The sequence below is a fragment of the Aulostomus chinensis genome, chromosome 16, assembly GCF_037954235.1.
Source record: "Aulostomus chinensis isolate RoL2024-O1b breed Wild chromosome 16, RoL_Achi_v1.0, whole genome shotgun sequence".
In the NCBI taxonomy this organism is placed as follows: Eukaryota; Metazoa; Chordata; class Actinopteri; order Syngnathiformes; family Aulostomidae; genus Aulostomus; species Aulostomus chinensis.
In genome coordinates, this window is record NC_141335.1 from 10171163 (window position 1) to 10192521 (window position 21359).

General features: G+C 41.4%; 1 protein-coding gene across 5 annotated transcripts in view; it reads right to left on the minus strand.

Moving 5' to 3' along the window:
- The window catches only part of LOC147247430 (protocadherin-15-like), a 212033-nt gene that overhangs the window by 133247 nt on the left and 57427 nt on the right, over positions 1-21359 (minus strand). For all 5 annotated transcript variants that reach the window (XM_086181511.1, XM_086181509.1, XM_086181507.1 and 2 more), the window contains one exon: positions 10177-10295. In XM_086181511.1, coding sequence (XP_086037637.1) covers positions 10177-10267 — 91 coding nt within the window. In that variant the 5' untranslated portion in view covers positions 10268-10295. The remainder of the gene's footprint in view (positions 1-10176; positions 10296-21359) is intronic.

A 21359-nucleotide genomic window follows, 5' to 3' on the forward strand; every position in this document is an offset into this window, starting at 1 on the left:
GGTGAAACAGACGGATGCAGAAACTGGCAATATTCTACAGACCAAACAAAGGATCTGACATCATATAGCAACATCAAACACACTTCTACAAATGGTATTGTTTCATCTTTTATTGAATTTGAAAATGTATCACGATGTCTTTATAACTCCTCACATTTGCCCAGCTTGGATGTTCGTATTTCACTTGTTTTTCGTTTTGTTTGTTTTTTTAAGTGGCTCTCCTTGAGTCCTCCTGGTGCTCAACAGGCTTTTGTTCAATAAATCTCCAGACACATTGCTGTTAATGAGCAGATTTCTCTGTTCGGAAAATGAAAAATAACCAGTGAGGGGTGGTGGTGGGGTGGAGACTAACAGCATATTATCTCTTATGCTGCTAATCAGGGCACTTCACATTTTACATTCCTCATTAACAGATAATTACATTTTGACCTTGAGTCATCTAATCTAATCCAACATATCAACCTGACGATGTGAGCTTGAATCCATAAAACTTCCATTTTTACAAAAAATACATCTCTCATCCACGATATCCAAGTGGATGCCAGCAAGTCTGTATAATTCACGTAATGTTTGAAAGTGACGAAAATTCATCCTACCGAAAAAAAAAGAAAAAGGATGGACAATTAAAATGAATTCATCTCAGATTCGTTCAATACCTGCTTAAGAGTGGGATTCCATTATCCACCACTATTTTCAATGCATTGCACTCTTTTCAAATGACACTCGAAAAAAATGCAGAAGACCTCAAGGCAGCGCATCGACCACTACGTTACTGGAGCAACAAGGCGGGATACATTCTGCCCGCTGACATTTAGTTTCATGGAGCATTTCTACCTGCCTCTCAATTCAAAAGCAAGTGCTTTCCTATGGCTTCATCTGCAATAGAACCTTTTTAGCAACCAATAAATCCAACTGCTGCTCCCTGGGAGTAGAGATCCACAAAAAAAAAAACACAAACACACAAAAAAAACAGACTTTTAAAGGACAACTGACCTAACAAGTGCTCCAGGAGGCTGCGCTGTCTCAATCAATTCCTGCACAACCGTAAGCATATAAAAAAGCTGAGAGGTTTATTATTCAGATAACAAAGAAATGCAACATTTCATACTCACGAACTGCTTGACCTCTCTATACAATTAAAATGGAGGGAGGTTGTCAAATAGGAGGGAGGCAGGTTCTTGGGAAAGGGCAGAAGCAATGAAGCATAAAGTGGGAACTCATTTCTCAACATTTAGATGGATGGCAAACTGCCACCTGAACACAAGCTGATCATCTAATACTTCCACGTGCAACCGTAAATGCTTCTGCTCCTTTCATATAAATATCACACCTTGTGTGATAAGGGAGCGTCTCAGAGTCTACAGAAAGCTTGAATTCATTTCCCCTTTCTTTCTGCCACAGCCCCCTGCCTCCGCTGACCCCTGGTCTCCACAATCATCTACTTAAAACATTTTAAACAAGAGGATTGTCATCATGACTAATCCTCAGAATGGCAGACAGCCCAAGACAGGGATGAGTGGAACCTGAATAAACAGGGGCATTGTTTTAATTTCCCATTTGGATTGATAGGGGTTTTGCATGGATCAGCGTTCAGTTTCAGGTTGAGGGGCATTCTGGGAGAGGTCCGGCAGCTCCTGGCAAAGGAAGGGGAGACGGATCAAGGGCATCTATCCAGGTAATGGCTGCAAATGCACGGACTAGCGTGGTCAAATGACTGGAATTTCAAACAAATACATATTGAAATTTCAAAATTCAATCAAATTCTATATAACACAAAAGGGAAATTGCATGATATGCAAATTTAACAAAAAAACATTAAGATTTAGCCATTCCAGCTGTTGCTTTTATGCAGATGTTGATTCAGCAGCGCGTCTATTTCCGTTGTTGGCTCAGCAACAGAATCCTTCGTTCCATTCAGCCTCTGGCATACAGACGGCGAGGTGTAGTCCATCCTTGAATAATGTGTATAAAGGGGGTGCTACATTGAATGGCTCTGGTTCTGGAAGTGATTCACCCATTCATTTTCTCCACTGACATTTCAGAAAATCCTTATACGAAGAATTTTAAATGGTACTAAGCCAACCAACTACCCGATGAATTGTGACCATAAAAACGGGGAAAAAAGGCAAAAGTCACAGGACTGTATCTGTGGGTTAAGAAACTACTTCACCCATAGCCATTGTAAATGATACTTCTGACCCAGCACTGTTTCACATGATGATATTTTGTCTCCAAGGTAAATAAACGAGTACGATCAACATACAGGATGTTTCTCCAGCCAGGATCATCACCTTGTGAAACTCCAAATAGCCAACAGTGACGGATGCAGGAAATCTGTTTCCACAGTAATGGTGAACGCAACCTGCCATGGATGTTGCTGCTACACTTTGCGGGTAATGTAGTACTTTGTCATTGTAAATGCAAAAAAGGTTGATGTCATATGAAGTTCAGGCTTTCGCAGGACTATAAATTCTCCCAGCTCGCGGTGAAGTCAACTTTGGATGGTTGTGACATCACATCTAAGAATCAAATCCCCTATAGAAAATACAGTATTTCCACAGACCTCGCTGTTTTAGCTTTGTAATGTTGGCTTGAGGCGGCTGTCCACATCACACAGTAGAGGAATTGTACGGTATATAATTTCAGATTTTGTTCCAATGATGAACAGCACAACCTTTCATTTTCCTTTTTTTTTTCTGCGGAAGCCATTTTAACATGTCACTGCAGGCTCCCCATAAGTGTAATTAATAATATTGTTTATGGCCCCGTTCCATTTAGGTGGGTCAGGGCGCCGGTAGTGGGCATGATGGCTCTTTGGAATGACTGTGGCAAAAAAAACATGATGGGGGTGGAAGCATGATTCATCTAATCCATATGTGTTTACCCTGCTATGACATATCTGCTTTGAAAATAGCAGATTATTGTTCTTCTTTACCTTCATCCTTAAAAAGACAGCATTCTAGATGAAGTCTTGATTATGCTAGAGAATGACAGTGATTGGAGGGTGTCTTTGTTAATTAAAACACGAGAGCGGAGAGATTTGATTAGAGATTAATTAGTGTCGGAAGTTCACTTGAGTAATTTTTTTTGTTCATCATACACCAGAAACTGGATGTGGTAGAAGGGGAAGCAGATATCAGAATCCCCCTCGTTTCTCAAAGGGCCTTCCATATTTGCCCTCTGGATCATCTATATCATATATTAATAATATTTTTACTCTGCCACATTGCCTAACATACATGTAGTTGAAACTGAATATCTGTAAACGTCCAAAAATAAACTTTTTTTGGCCATTTTAGGTTTGCTATTTAAAAAGATGAAGAGAGCGTCCTCAACCAGCCACCGCAGTGTTGGGTCAACAGATGAGACCCTTGACAGTTGTTGTGATAACCTTCAATAATACACACCTTCTATAACAAACAGAATTCGCCCTCCATTTTTTTTTAATAACGATGACATTTTCCAATGCTCGGGCAGAATGAAACTTTATGTGTTACAAAACTTCAACAGTTCAGACTTTCAATCATCAGTTCAACACAGTCCAGGGTGAACAACATCCTCCTCCGTGAGTGTTAGTAGCCGGCTGAATGTATTCAGTACATGAAGTTGAATTAGTAGCTGAAAGTGCTAGACATGTGCTCATAGGTTTTGTGTCTTTTTTTTTTTTTTCTTGCTGTATTATTTAACAGTTTTGAAATTCTAATGTTGCTACAGTTGCAGCTCAAACTAAACAAGACTGGGCTTGAAATATATCTTTTCTGTACAGTTTTAGCATGCACTCGGTAGTAACATGATACTCCCACCAAGTGATGGCAGTGCTACTGCTAACAGGTGTTTGCTGTTAAACAGGAGAACCTGGAACTGCTCATGTAACTGCTGCTTCAGTGAGATAACCTCATGTAACCTTTTCTTCTATATGCTTTGTCATATGTTACATGCACCCCCAGAACCATTCAACCTCCTGCAGTGAACCTCCTCTAACTCCACTGAGGGCACTTGCACCAGGAGTTGCTAGGCTAACGCGGCTAACATGGTCGTGAGATGAGGTTGTTACAGGCAATGTGAGCAAGTTAAGTAAAATATAGGGTGCTACAGCCCCCCACCCCCACCCCAACTCATGATGACATGATCATAAACCTTCTGGGTTTAAGCACTTCCTCTGTTTGGCTCGTACTTTTAGGCTTGTAGAGTGAGATGGATCAGGTTCAGAACCAATCAGACGGAGAGAAAAGGCAGGTCTTTGCATGATACAAGTGGGAGAAACATAAAAACACACTTATTTTTCATGAAGGACTTTGAGAGTCTACCATATGACATAACTGCTTATACCCCAGTTTGGAAATCGTGGGACTACGAGCTTCTCAACACATTCTTAAAGAGACTAGTGCTCCAAATGAAGTGGTTGAACAATTGAAAGCAACTAGCAGGCAACCTGGCTTTCAAAACATGGTGACGCCGTGGCATGGAGGTTATTGTTTGGCCATAAGCTTCAAAACTCTTTCCAGTCTCTTAGTGCTGACTTCACTCCTCTGAAAATCATTCACACAAGCGACCCAAGCAAGTATTTTTTTTTGTGCTCAAACTAACCAGATCTCAACAGTATAGAGCTGACACATCATCAAACATCTCTGGAGAACGGAGGACCTTGGGATCAATAATTCACACCTAAAAACCAGTGACTGTGAATGTTAACAAGCTTTAACCGTCTGTCTTGTCCAATCCAAATGCACTTCTACGCCTTACACACTTAAACACAAACAGCATCTCCAAATGTAAAAGTATCTAAATCTAAGAATAATTCATCTTTGTCATGGGAAAGGAATTGTTGTAGCTTAGCTGAGCTCTTATTCTAGTAGGCTAAAAACCATTTACAATCACAATTGTTAACAACATAAGAATTCAACCTCATAAACTCAACAACAACAACAACAACAAAAAATCAGGGAACAACATATCTTACCTCTTGTAGATCAAACCGTTCACGGTTTCTACCACTTGAAAGGACAAAAAAAATGGCTAAATTGATGTGAAGACTGACAGGGCTTCATTTTTCATCATGTCTAGGTGTGACACAAAGATGGAAATCTCTGCTGAGAGAGTCTCTCTCTCTGTGGGGATTCTCGCTATAATCATCTGTAGCCACTTATATTTAAGGTTGTCATAGCTGGATGTGTCAAGATTACATGTAAAGCTAATACAAGTAGTAGAGGAAAGAGAGATGAATGACAGAGAGGTGGGTGACATTCATTTCTGCATTATTCTGTTAAGGAGGTTGCAGAAGCTCCCTCCTGCTCTTCCTCAACCCCCCGCCTCTGCACACACACACACACACACACACACACACGCCTCGCTGGCCATCTTAGTCTCTCTGTGAGGTTAACTACACATGCAGGAGGCCAAAGGTTGCAATCATACACCCAGTGAATAGTTCACCGCACACACTTTCTTACGCACTCGAATGGGTTTGTTGGTAAAGGCCTCTAGCAGCACATGGACCAGTCTTACACACACACACACACCACACACCCCTCGCCCCTACTCCTTTATGTGCTGCCCAGAGCTTGATTACAGCCTAGTGGTGGGCAGATTAAAACTCCATCCCCATGTCACTCAACTACCCCCTTCACACACACACACACACGCACACACACATCATCCACAGGCTTCTGCTGCAGCCAGACACCGTCTGCACATCTGGCCCCTAATCAGACAATCCCAAAAATAGATAACAATTGTGGGTCAGAATGGATGTGCAGATGGGAAGAGGTAAGAGAGAGAGAGAGAGAGAGAGAGAGAGAGAGAGAGATGTTGTGAGAGAAGGAGGTGGGCTGATGTCCTATGAAAGGAGTACCCACAAGCCTGATAACTAATCCCCACCCACACCACACACACACACACGCACACAAACACACACATCTGAATGAATTTGTGTGTAGATGGGGCATACATGCAATGCATTTGTCCAACATCTGGTTTTAGCAACACAGGGATTTACAGATATGGACCGTGTACATCTGTCCACTATGCTTCAGATTGAGGTTTGACCTTTCATTAACATTTGTTAAAATGCAGGGTATTCCAGTCTCCACTCGCTCGCTGGCGGATCGATGGATAAACATGAGGCTGCAGGGTTTTACATCAGAAATGTACATGTCTGAGACAGATTATAGGAAGTAAAGAGGAGAATATAAATGGGTGGTACATGGCTGAGGGGATTATTAATGAACATTGACAGCAAAGAAGGAGGTAATGAAAGGAATTATCGGGCAGAATATAAAAGAGGAGAGTTTTCTCGGTGGTGGCCTCCTATTGGTGGAGGCTAATCATTTGCTTGCCAAAGACAAATGTGGTTGAAAATGTGTATCTTAAGTTTTTTTGTTTGTTTTTTTCTTGATAAAAGAACCACCAGTCAGTCTTGACAAAACTGACACAAAGGGTTCTTCCCACTTAAGGTTTTTGTCTTTAAATAATACCTTCTGGATCCAACAATAGCATCAAACCATTTAACATCAGTTTCTTGAGATGGGTAGAGCGGGGGAGGGGGGGGGGTATGAGCGAGGAAAATAAGGGATGTAGTGTTGGGGGAGGTAGAAATCCCTGCTAAAACCAAGATCATCCCTGGATGACACTGAAGGGCAAAAAAGGAATGGAATACAATTGCCCACCCCCCACCCCCACACACACTCACACACACTCTTCAAACTACAACAGCTCTACTAGATTCTGTCTCACCCCTTTGCACCTTCACAACAACTCTGGCACACTCTGATCCAATCAGCGCCCGTTCGAAGGAAGAGCAACTATCACTAATTCATAAAGGAGCAGAAGCGCAGCGGTGATTTGATTGCCACATGTGAGGTCCGGCCCACAAATTTTCTGATTGGCCAGAAAAGGGAGGCTCATTTAAAAATTAATAAGGGATTTTTTTTTCTTCTTTTAACTGCTGTTACATTTTACAGTGATACCAGGAGGCTGGAAAGACTTCTTCACATAACAATATGCTCCTTGAGCAAAAAAAGCAAAAGGGTATACATGAGGAGACATATTGGAGTTTTATCAAAGGAGGAAAATGCTTATTGACAATTTGATTTTCTGCAATGTCTTATCCTGACAAAGGCACTCTCTCTTTGCTCCTTTTATTTGTGGTACTGGACATGTGAACAAATAACACTATTCAATTCCAAGATATGGAAGTATCCAAAAGCCGATAAACAACGTCCCGTGTGGTTACGAAATATGAATTACAAAACTATGAAATGTAAAATACTGCCGGAAAACAGTTCTGCAGCTACTTTGTGCTAATTATGATATGAATAATAGAGGTTTATATCTTTTGGTAGCTATTTTACACAGTACTTACACACATATGTAGTGTAATATCACACAGCCCGAACCTTTGCTCCCAGTATTTCCTCTCTAGGGCTCTGACTCTCGATAACCACAGAACTTGAAATCTGAAAAGATGGATTCTCTTGTGATCTTTTGACCTTTTCAGTACAAAGTAAACCAATAACTTTTAAAGCAAAAGCAGTTTTTAATGCTGAAAAGATAATGACATGAATGCCGAGATGAACACAAAAACAAAATCCGGATTGTTCTCTAACCAAAGTCCTTTTGTTACACATGTGGGAGTCAAATCCCCAGCCTCCTCCCTACAACACGTGTGTATAAATGTACACGCGTGGCATAAATCCAGCGCCTCCTTTACTAGAAAGACACAAGCTCCTTCCTACGCTTGATAAAACGTTGCCAGAGGACATAATCAAGGCAGCAATTACATTTCCTCCAAATTATTAATTTAGACACAAAATTTCTAGAATTTAATGTGGATCATTTGCTCAGTAAGTCAACCAAAACCACATCAAGATTGGCCAAATAGACACAGTGAAGAACATGTCGGAGAGCTTCAGTGCATCGACAGAAGTTGGACCATAAATTGGCCGCAAACACATCATCTATGAGGCCAATCTGGGCTCAACAGCTGTTATATTTCTGGTCAGTGGTTTCCTCTCACACTATTATATATTAATGCAGCCAGAGCTTTGGAGTGACACGTCATCCAAAAAAAGAAAACCACAAGACACTTGTTCATCTTCAAAAAGGCTCTTTACAACATCGTAATGTCTCGACTAAAATGACATCAACCCATGAGGCAGTCCTCGCAAAATAGAATCAAACGAAAGTAGGCAAAGGTTATATGCTCTTTTCTGCAGATTTGCAGGCCTGTTAAAGAGGGCAGGGGCCGCAGGAAACAGATGAATAGAATGAAGGAAAGAGGGAAGGGATTAAGGGAATATATTTCAGAAAAAAAAATGGCATCTTCAAATCGACCTGAATCAACATTGCCATACAGGAGGGATTTAAAACGCAACTCCGTGTGTGTGAAGCTTCTCCTCAGCGCCGTCTTCTTAAAATCTGCCAAATTTATACAGCTGAAATTCACTTTTAACTGGCATCTGCTACAAAGTCAAGAGAGTTAGGACTATAAATAATGAGATTCATTCCATAATGTGTAAACTTGAATATGCAGAGAAGATGCAGTCACTGAATTGTGTAGGAAGAAGATATTGTCATCATTATGTGAAGAAAGGGAGGTGCCAAAAGGCACAGAGAGCCAAGACACCTTTCCCCTGTGTCATTTCATTTTTTTGTAACACATATTTTTGGACATGTAAGGTTAGATTTATTTGACTGTAAATATGTACATATACATCTATAGCTTTCTCTATATACTATAGGTACACACACATAAATATATACGTATATACATTTATATACTGTACATATATACATAAATATATCTATATATAAAAATATGTAAAATATGCTCGATATGTAAAATCGAGCCGCGTCAACAAATGGACTCATGGACTCAATTTTATATCGCGCTTTTCTACCTTAGCGGCACTCAAAGTGCTTTACAGTGTCGTCTCATTCACCCATTCACACACACACTCACACACTGATGGTGGAGGCTACCATGCAAGGCGCCAACCAACTCATCAGGAGCAATTATGGGTTCAGTATCTTGCTCAAGGACACTTCGACATGGTCACCGGATCGAACCAGCGACCCTTTGGTTGCTAGATGGCCACCCTACCCCTGAGCCATGCCGCCCACAGGCGAATGACGGCGGCTGGTCATCAATCGCCTCTGTTCTTTTTTGCCACCCGCAGGTTGTCTCTGCTCTGTTGCCGTCTCCTGCCACAAACGTAAGCATCTGCAAAGTCCTTGACCTCAGTGTTGTGTAGGTCTGTCAGATGTTTTCTCAAATCGCTTGTAGCAACAAGCTAATTTCCTCCCCTCCTCCTGACAACTTAGAAGCTCATAGTTTGCAAACAGGCTTTACTTTTCATCTTCATCTTTCTGAGAAAAAACAAACAAAAAAACTCCTAACTGCAGACACCGCACCTCCCCTGCAGCTTAATTTCTGTTGCCCTAACTTTTCAAGAGTGAAAGTGTGTACTACACACAGTATCGGACTCGATACTCAGTGTTTTCTTGATAAATAACAAATCATATCACTGCCTCGCCATAACTAGAATCACCAATGCCTCTGCTCACCAGTCCAGTTACAGGTAAAACTCATGTTTCTCCAAACTCTGTGGACGTTAGGGTAATTCTAAAAACAAGAAAAAATAAATCAGGACAAAATTGAGATGACACATAACGCAGCGAAGTTGACCTTCTCAGTATAAAATGTCATCACATTTTTGTTTCATGTTATTAGACGATTTGAAATTTTGTCATAATTATTAGTGTGTGGACTCTAGACCTTTGTACAGGAATGTGTTTTTGTGCCGTCACAGTGACCTTTATCTTAAACAAACAAAATCCCGGAGGTCAAGTAGGTGTTTGTGGCAAATTTGAGGAAATCCCCCCAGGGCGTATCTGAGATATCTACTTAATTATAATGGGAGAGAGGGACGAGGAGAGAACAGGAAAACAACTCCTCGGGCCCACGGCTGTCGCCAACACAGAGGCATAAGAGCAAACCTTTTCTCAAAACAGATTGCTACAGCTAAGACTGGTAGGAGTAAACAGACAGTAAATCCTATTTTCACTGCAGACGGCATTCGCAGCACAAGGTCTGGACATTTCTCTTGGCAGTGCAACAACAGTTAAAGGAGGAAGGGGAGGCCTGAGGGTTATCACCTCAATGCTGGCTGCTCATACCTTCTGTGTCCTGGCCCCAGCTGAATGTTAACAAAGAGAGGATTGCCATTCCTGTCCCCAGCCATCTGATGAGCCACCACCCCCGTCGCATCTTCTGTCAAGCCTTATTGCCTGCCCACCTGGACAAAAAGAGAGGAGAGAGGATTTTTCATTCATGTATCGGCTAGCCCTCTGGCCCTCACCGATGCACAGCTGTGTCCAACACACTCACACGGGATGTTTGCAAAAGAGAAAAAATAACACACACACACACACACGCACGCACGCACATCGACCTACCACAACTACAACATCCATAGAGTACTCTCAAATGCAGTGGTACTTTGATTTACCATACAAATATGAAAATCCCTTGATTTTGGGCTGAAACTTTCCCCCAACTGCTCATATGAGGGTTTGCAGTAAGTGCAGCTCCTTTTCCCCTTCCCCTAACTGACAACGCATGATTGGTTGTGCCATGAACGAGAGCATGATTAAAATTAAGTGTTGCACTCAGGTGAACATTGAGCACCACTTCTCCAATCAATCTGCCTTATTACCCACAACAGACATGCATCCACACGGCATGGTTTCAAGTTGGGAATCAAGATAGCAGGCATGCAGATAAATCAACCGACGCGTGCATCTGCTGCCGAACTTAACCGTGGTGCACCGGGACAAGAGCCTGGTATGAATCTTAATTTTATTTTTAAAAAAGAACGAAAATCTGAGAATTCTTGGGACGATCAAGTTTTCATTGCACCAACCCTTTTATATTGTGAATTTGTGATTTAATATTCATCCGGTACATGAAAATATGAGCGGACAGTTACCTGGATGACTGAAGGTCAATAAAACCTATTTATTTCTGACTCTTCTTTTCTTTCTTTCTTTTTTTTTGACCTGCAGTTTTCAATTTTGGACAGTTTTCTTTCTTCTAAAGAGATGAGGCCCAACAGACTGGATTTAAAAGCTCGCGTTAATAATTTAGCATTGTACAGTAAGTTGGCATTGTTGAGCTACCACTTCCCTCATTTCAAAGCCAATGACCTCATCTGCATGGTTGAATTGTTTAAGGCATTAAATATGTATTACCACAAAATATTTGGTGTTACACTCTTTTAGTGAATGTCTTTCCAAATCATTACCACAAGCTACATATTATTTTTTGGGGGGGGACTGAGGGACAAAAGGACTTCATTGACATTAAACTGTTCCTCATTTTTAAAGAAAAAAAAACCCCAAACAACTTCTGATTTTGACTCGAGCGCAAGGTGAAGGTTAAGATATTCTAAAAAAACGTACTCAAACTACTCCTACACCTGCTTTTTACTGAATACAATTAGAGGAGAACTCAGACCTCCACACCCTCTCTAGCGTCAGAACATTCCCTCGAAAGATCCCAATGTCATCAAAGGAGAAAAACAGTTTTTGTACCTGCTGTGTGTATCCTCCTGTGTAAAGTACTCCTAAGTTTTAATGGGTTACATCTCCACCCCAGGTTTCGTGACAATCAGCCACTGCATATAAAGACTGGAAACATACCCTCCTTAGCGAAGGTAATAATGGATAAAATAAGTGATTTTTTTTAGATGAGAGGCATGATACTTTTACCCGACTTGACTACTTATGGCGAGTGGAACTCCTTTTGACCTTCATTCTAAGTTAAAAACACACTACAAGCTAAATATAAAGAGCCCATCCAGTGGATACTTTCTATGCACGAGCAGAGAGCCTTTAGGTGGAATTTAATGGTGTAATATCAAGTAGAAAAACCTCCTCCAATTAAATGCATATTTCCTGAGAAATTTATGAAAACATCCAGAGGACAAAGCTGAATATTTATACTAAAGGTAACATCTGTCACGACCCAACTGTTTGGATCAAATCTGTAAATATATCAAGTTTAAAATGTGAATTCATATATGGAATAGACTGGTTTGAGATGAACATCTGAGGCAGGACTATCATACACGACGACGACGACAACACAGATAGTTAGATTCATGGAAATATCACTCAAGTCTTTGAGCAACACCACAAAAGTTAAAAAAAAAAAGGTGGGGGGGCAAAATCAGCTGATCTAAAGAAACGGGAGGCTTCAGTTACAGGTTAGCTTGCTGCTGGCTGAGTTTGCACCGAATCAGCTGGTAAAAGCAACCTTGAACTCCGGCTTATAACTCAAAAAAACTCCATTAAATGTACCTTCGAGAGAACTTTGTTGCTGAAAAAATCTTGAACTTGATTCTTCAAAGGTGTACCTGTAGTTAGAGAACTGTTCTTGTCTTAAACACTCCATTTTGTGTGTGTGTGTGTGTGTGTGTGTGTGTGTGTGAGTGTGTGCGTATGTCGGAGAATCACGTAGTTACAAGCCTTACAATATCTTAATACATGATCCGAATCCACCCCAATACCTGTAATGGGGTTCTTCTTTGACCCGTGCTAGACGGCTGTACCAAGGTTTGAGAAAATCAGCTTGGTAGCTGTTGCCTAATCCGGAGAAGAATCAAACAGCGGTGAAAATGTAAAACAGACATCACTGAAATGACAAGCTGTCTGTGCAGAAGTGTGGAACGGACAAAGAAACTGCAGCACAACATTGTATCATCTCTATATATATTAATGGGAAACACACCGACAGACAGATCTACTGTGAGCACCTATTCAGGGGGGCTTAGGAAAATTACAAAGAAAAGCAACAAATGTACAGATATGACTTGCCATTCATTGCACTCACAAATCTATAGAGCACATCCACTCCGGAGGAAGGCAAATGTGACAGTATGAAGACCAGCGGAGCTCCTTCAGCTTTTATCTGTCTCTGCTGTTTGATGTCACACCTTCCTCACAAGCCTGATTCTCCGAACAGGCGATAAGCTGTGAAATCAGCTTTCATAACATATGCTAGGGGGACGGGAGGCGACTCGCGACATCAGCACTATCATATCAAAGCATTCTTGCCACAATCGAACCGTCTCATTCCATTATCACTTTTTTTGGGGGGGGGGTTTGTTTGTTTTTTTGCGAGGGTGATTCCCCTGTACTCTATTTCACACATGCAATTTTTTTTCTTCCATTAGTATCCACACAGACCCTCAAACAAATAACCCTAGCAACAGTTAACCCAGCACCATCCGACCCCCCCCCCGACAGACATCTCGCATGAACTCTTTACGGAGATGTCTGTGTTCTCTTCTCTCATACAGTGCAACAACAAGAGTGATTTCACATAGGTTTTCCTGTTCTCTCGCTACCTTCTCATTTCTCCAGTTCCCAGCGGTGTTGCCTTTTGAAGCAAACTTTATTTCCCACATTGGTACATCTATTTTTCTTAAGAGGGCTGAGTAGGATTGCTTTGATCCCTTTCACATGAGAAAACTCGCAGGTTTGAACAGCAGACAACCAGCCACCCTGAAGAGAAGTCATTTCTCTCTACAGCTTCTTCCAAATCTCCTCCTGGTTGACATGGGAACGCTGTATCTCATTTACATAGGCTAACAACGATGTTCCTTCAAACTTAATGAACAGGGGAAACTGGGGAGATTGCTGACCGTGTGCCGAGAGAAAAAGACAGTCTCCGATAATCTCGTCTCTAAAGCTGTCCTGTCGTGGTCGTACCACGAGTCACATCCTGAACACATCAGATTTTTTTTTTATTTCCTTTTTTTTTTTTCCCAGTAACAACGCAATGCTTTGATCAAACTCAGGAGGCGACGGTTCAATTCCACTCTGTATTATCATTGTACAACTACAGCTCCGCTCTGACTTCATTGGCTTAGGTGCAAAAAAAACAAAAAAAAACCAAAAACAACACTAAAAAAGGACTTTCTCGCCTTTGTTTTTACTGAATTTCTAGCATGATATCCTATTTATTTAGGATGACAAAACTATAAATAGTACCCAGTGTTTAAAGCGGTGTAGGGGAAGAGGTGAATGAAGCAATCACAATTATGGATTACACAGTGTGAAGAAGCACTTCTTTATCCGTATGTTCCAGGCTCTCTACCTCTCTGTTGCTTCGATCGCTTCTCATCCAGCATCAAGTTCTCTTTCCACCTCTTTGGTGTTGACAGACTGTCAGAAATGTCTTGATAACAGAAATTACAGCTTTTTATGGGACTGGGCGCGCTGCACACAGAGGGAATCATATTATTAGTGGTAAACTATTGCCTCCAGAAGATGGACGTGAGGAAAGATAAGCAGTTACATGTTTGATTAATAGGCGCGGTTTTGGTCAGGCATATCGGCTTATGATTTGTATTAGTCATTTATAGCTTGTGGCTGACTGTAACAAACTAAGAAAACACAAATGGGCACATTTTAAACTTTAAAATTCATTGTCACAATAATGCATCAACCAGGAGAGAAATAGTTTTCGAAAAAGATGTTTTAAAGTTGAAACATTAAAGTGAATCAATTGTTGATCAATCGCTCACTTTTAAATACCTTGGTTTTTTTGGTGGTGGTGGTGGTGGGGGGTTCTTATTACCTGTGTAATTTCTTGGTGACACCAGAGATCAAGCGATATTTGCTGGAAGCTAATGGAGAGCAAGTTTTAACAACAACAAAACTATACACAATCCATCCATTTTCTATTGCTTATCCTGTTAAGGGTCGCAGGGGAGCTGGAGCCTCTCCCAGCTGCCTTCAGGCGAAAGGCGGGGTTCACCCAGGTCACCAGTCCATCGCAGGGCCAAAACATATAGACAGACAACCATTCACACTCACAGACAGTTTAGAGTATCTGATTAACCTCGTCCCCTCTTGCATGTCTTTGGAGCCGGCACAGGGAGAACATGCAAACACCACACAGACAGATCCCCTGCTCGAGCCGGGGCTCGAACCTGGAACCTTCTTGCCGTGAGGCGACAGTGCTAACCACTGCACCACCGTGCTGCCCACTATACACAATGCCCATTTTAAATTTAGAAATGCATCATCCAGTATAATCCATGTCCTCTTTGCCAAGTTGATTTGATTTTGAAAAGTAAAACAGGCCTGTTCATTCATTGGCCTGGACTCCCGTTACATTGGCACATTTATTAACTGGGAGGAGGTAATTCAACTGAAAATGTGAGCTGGTCACACACCATCGAACGGAGTGAAAATCTAGAACTGTCTAAGTTATTATTTTTGCGCAAATTAAAGTAATACTGAGCATACCACTGGATAATTAAGACCTGGATTGTTGTGGATGACAGATGTTTTGTATAGTTTTGCTGTCTCATTTCCTGTCGTGTACCTATGTTACTGGTGTTTTCTGGATTTTGGATTCACAAAGTTATTCAGTGGGGATAAGTATCTTCATGAATTTAAGACAAATGATTTAGTACTTCATGAAAAAAACAACAACTTTGAAATACTATTTTTAGAAGTCTCTACACTGTTTGGTTATTCAAATATTTCGGGACGTAACGGCTCCAAACGAAAAAGAATTCCAGTGGTCCAATTCAGACTTCTTGTCGATAGAAAAGTTCAGTTGTTGAAGTGTGTGTCCCTGCACCAGAGGAGGCCTCATCTACACAGCAGAGCAATGGACTGGTTGGGTTTCATCCCCATTTGCCTGCTAAAAGCAATGCTTTTAGTTTTTAGAGTAAAAAGGCTGCCTTTGACTAAGTGAGATGTGGTGATGTTTATACTCAGGATGTCCTGATCTAGTTGGTCTGGCCTTGGTCCTGAAAAGTGTCCCCATTTTTAAGAGATGCTTAATCCAGCTACCAAAGTGGGAGTTTGAAACTATTTAATTGCTTGGAAAATTAAATTATTGGTACAATATTAGTGGGGGGCACGGGATCTTTCTGTGTGGAGTCTCCATGTTCTCCCTGTTCCTGCTGGGTTCTCTCTGGTACTCCAGCTTCCTCCCACAGTCCAAAGACATCAAGAGGGGACGAGGCTGATTGATACTCTAAATTGACCGTAGGTGTGACTGTGAGTGTGAATGGTTGTCTGTCTCTATGTGTTGGACTTGCAATGGACTGGTGACCTGTCCAGGGTGAACCCCGCCTTTTGCCTGAAGGCTACTGGGATAGGCTCCACCCCCCGCGACCCTTAACAGGATAAGCGGAAGACAATGGATGGATGGATATTACTGGGAGTTTAACTGGAAAATGCTGCTCTTGACATTGATGCAACACTAAAAGAGAAGATGCCCAACCTGTTTTAGTTCATGAAACGACAAACACTCTTGCAAAGCAACGAGTAGAATGGAGTAAAGTACCTCAACCTCACAAATTACCTTTCAGAGAGCACACAAACTTGACATTTGCACCTGACATCAAATCTCTCTTGCGATTAACTCGTACAAACTTTTCAATCCATTCGATCACCATCATATATTATACCAATTATTGCACCGTAAAGGTATTTTCTGAGTTAAAGCAGTAAATCTTCAACGAACCCAAGGAAACAAACATCCTCCTCATCAACAGCAAAAGGCTCTTTCAAACACATATACACATGAAATGTGTAGAATGCTCATACTTTTTTCCTGTCTTTTGTCAAAATGTGTCAATTCAGTTCATCAGCAGTTGAAATTGCCAGACTGTGGGGATCTGTCACGGCGGCCACTCAAGCCGTGAAGTAATGACGCCTCGCTGTTGTTTTTCAGCTGTTGAGTGGGAGTGCAGATGATACTTCCCTTTCAGAGCTGACAGCCGAGGATTTTATTTATTTATTTATCTATTTATTTTTTGAGTGGTTCAGCTATCAAAGGGGAGCATCATCGACATATATCCAGCCTTCTTGTGCATTATCATGTTCAGTTTGTGTTGGACATGTTGGAGGCTGTTAAACTCCACTGGGTGGTAGAGAGAGAGAAGTTTCTAAAGTTGTGTACCTTAAGTTATGCGAATGGGAGGGAAAAAGATATTAACAGTTTTCAGTATAACCACCATGGGGGGGGGGAGAGAGAGAGAGAGAGAGAGAGAGAGAGAGAGAGATCCTTATTTGCCTTGAATGGGGACTAACTGCGTTAACTGAGTCTTCCAGATTTTCCAAATGGGTCCTATAGCTACACTTCCTGTATACAGATCTTTTTATTCCTCTATAACTGCTACAACACGTTACAGCCCGTACTATGATTACATCTGGGCTTTTGGACTTAAAACACCATATCAATGTGTATGTATTTTAACTATAAAAAAAACATTATGACAGTGTTGCAAAATCACACGACTGATTTCTTTCTTTTGCTTTAAGAAAAAAAGAAAAGAAATTTGACATCATCAGTCTCATACCACCATCCTCCCAATAACTCAGGTCCTAAACATTTCTGCTTCATCAAGAGTCTCATCTCCATCCTCATTTAATGTGTTGTGTCACGAAATTGATCGAGTGACCTAATAATTTTTTTTTTTTTTTTTTTAAAGCAGGGCAATATAAAGTCTGCAAATATCATAGTCATTAAATCAGAGACAGGAGCAGTGTGAGGTTTCATAAATGAGAAAGTGATCACTTCTTTACATAATAAAATCAGTGCATTAAAACTGACAACAAAACAAGGAGTGTGCGTTTGATCACCATGTTTACCACGTAGTTAAATCTCAATTAGAATTATAATAGCAGCAGGATGTCCCTCGAAGGCTACATGCCTTGTTCTTTCACATGCACACAATAAGGTACAATAACAACTGATCAGAAGTGACTTGAGCGGTGTGTAGCAGATTAATTAAAATTGCTTTAATGGATGGAGATAAGCAAACCAGAAAACACTGGAAACACACCTTTGAACAAAGTGAAAGAATAAACAGTGAATAGAAGAATTAGGGTGAGATCTGAAGCCTTTTGCAGAGAATTTCATGCATTTCAAAGCATTTTAATAGCTGAGCTGCAGGTTATGTATTCATATTTCTGCACTGATTAGACTCTGACCTGACCCTGACCTGACCAAGCCCGCAGACCAAAAAAACTTTCAGACATCCTACAACGTTCCTCAAAATTATACGTACTTAAAATATTCTTTAATTTGTTTCTTGTATGAGGTGTTGATTTTTGGCGTGTGGGTCAGAAGAAATGTAACCTCAAGAGCTTTGACCCTAACACTGTTATGGCTCCGGTTCGTGCACGCTCTCCAGGAGAGCGTGTCCCCCTTCAGCCACGGTCGCGCCCCAGCTGCACGCAATCGGCAATCAACCCACCTGCTGCTGATGAGGACGCCACACTCTATAAGAGCCAGTGCCCCACGTTCCAGTCCCCGCACATAGTCATCTGTGCAGTACAGTAACGTCTCTAGCTCTCGTGAGATATACTTCTGGATACATGCCTTTGCTGTGCGCTTTTTTTTTGACATCTGTAGTCATCCGTGCCTTTTTCCCTGCTCCCCAGAAAACCCTCCAGTGCTCTCCTTGGACCTGGTCTCTCGAGTCAGGTGACTTGTGCTCTCCCCAGCCTCTCAGATTTCCCCTCTTCTGCTCCATGAACTCTCAGCCCCTCCCCCTCCCATGGACTCTTGCACTTCTCATACACGCTCTCAACACCCCGCTGGCTGATCTTCACATAATTATCTCACGTATTCCTACACCATACATTTAGATTGAGACGCACTTCATATTCTGGATTTAATTAACAACGCCCATATGCGGGCTGACTTGGTTCCCCGCTTCTGTGCCGCTTCCTTCCCCTGGTATTGTCACAGACTCCCTGCAATAAAAGTGCGATATTAGTGCTTTCTGAGTTTCATCATCCTTCAACATGTCATCCAAATCAAATCCACCTCTTTAGTGAAGGTATAGAAATAAATTAATCAATTGTCAAGTTTTTATTCTTTTTTAATGTTTATACTTAAAACATCACAGCTCCGCGCATGTAGAGAAAACCTCTCTGGTGCTGCATAACAGTTGGCAGCTTGGTTAAAGTACTGCTGGAGAATCACGGTTTTTCTTTATTTAAGTAATTAATGCTATGCATTTTAACTTTTAATTAGGTGATGGGTGATATTCTGCTACTACTGCGGCTTATGTCAACAGACCTAGCAGGGGGTGGCTTAGAACCAGAAACACACTGGCGGTACACTGAGAGGCTGGTGGCTATGTATTCGAGACACAGCAGGTGACTGGTTTTAATACACATCTGAAAAAGTTATACATGACCTGCTGTGTTTTGCAAAATATATCAAGGCAACTTGACCACAGATGTGGCATTGAGAACAGAGAGCAACTTATTTCACCCTTTTTACATGCAGGAGAATCACTTTTGTTACACCGTGAAATAGACCTTTTTCCCCCACACCCCCGCCACTGTCACGGTCTTTTCTTCGACCTTACATGTCAGATTGCTGTGACTTTGGTCTACACACATGGCACTTAAGTCCGCTGCCTTTGCACAGTTTTATTATTCCTTATGCTAATTGCACGTCTGGCACACACGCACGCTCTCAATTGGAGAGCATCAACACACTCAGGTGGGTAAGAATAGATTCGGCTGTCAGTGAACCTTTCATGAATCCAAAGTACGATTTTCTTCTTACTGCTTCGTACAAAACAGCAAAAAAAAAAAATTGCATGAAGCCACATGTTCGGGTTCCAGACCAGTTCAGAGATATTCATTACCTACTGTGCGATATAATCAGCAGTAGCAAGGGAGCTCCAGAGCTCTAATGACTGGAGTGATTAGCAGCGGCTAACAGACTGGCCTGCATATGGCTCACACCCTGCTAGAGATAGCCTTCAAATACCAAACAGAAAGAGATCAGGCTGCACATCCAGGCAGGCAGCTGGTACTAAAGTCTTATCTCTACCCAACTCTGTGTTTAACTACCCACCTGCAAAGTTTAGCGATAATGTGACAATTCATAAACAGATTAGCTTATAAGGTAAAAACTTGGATACTGATGTGTTCTGCCGAGCCTGACAAACCCCTACTACACTCCCCCGTTATTTCAGCAGCATCAGCCTTCTATGTTTGTACTGGGAATTAATTGTTTAAACTGGATTTGAAATCAGTAGAGTGCACACACCATGCTTACGTGTAGCAGTCCAGCTGGTCAAACTGTCAATGGACCACTCTACAGCTCTTCACCATACCGACCCCCCCCCCCACACACACACACACACACACACACACACACTAAATCAGTGATGGGGAATTCAAGGGTTCACAGCATGACTTCTGGAAGAGCCAAGAAACTTTAAATGAACCATTCTACATCCAGAGCCACATTCACCTCCATTATTGAAAACCAGATATAACTGAGGACAACTGGCAAAGAGCCTGTTCCCCCTGAATGAAACTCCCAGTGTGTTTGAGAGACTGGCTACCTTTTAATTTCTCACCTCATTAGTTTATCTAGTTGCATGATACAAACCTACTAAACAGTACATGTCCAAAAAAATATGTTATTTTATACATTTTCCTACATAACCTTCAGTTGTACCAGCTGTTTTAGAGCCACATCCTCAAGAAAGAATCAAAATGAACTTTGTTGACCACATTAAACTGTCTTCCTAACAGATTATCAGATTAGTTCAAACTGTAGAGTGATCACTCTCTGCGTTATAGCCTACCTTAATCTTTCATCTGAAAAAAACAAATGCTGTTTACTAGACTAGAGCACAGCGAGAAGCAGGCAGCACCAGAGCGAAGTGATATATCATCACGGAATATGTACAATGTAATCAAGGGTTACACAGTTAGGGCTCAGGTGAGTCATTTTTAGAATTCTCCCTCTTTTCCAGGTTGTTTTAATCATCTACAGTGGCAGTGCATTAAAAACTGAGAGTTGCAATAAAGAGTGAATTAAACTGTACAACTCTTGAAGTGAAAATATGTCCTCCGTGATGAGGTGTCAGCGAACAGGCTGTTCTCATTAACTCTTCGTAGTTATACCTATCCAAAGTAATGCAATACAACATCTTAATAATCCACATAATTGATAGCCAGGGGCCAGACAACAGGACATTTTCCATCATATTTCTGGGGAGTAAAACAAGCGAGTTTTAGGAAGGCACTGGGACATTAGCAGCCGTGGCGGAAGTTCGTCTTCAATGTGAACAGAGTTTGTATTTCGCTAATGTGTAAATAAAGTTGGGGGGGGGTTTTACCCTTATCCTGACCCCCATAACAGCAGTCATGTGATTTCCTTTGAGTTGCAGTGGCAGAGGCAAGGATGTCTGCCATTTTTCTGATGAGAAAACTGGGTATATTTTAGCAAGATATTTGGATATTTGTGGCCATGTTTCCAGAAGAGAAAAAAAAAGGACATCGGGAGA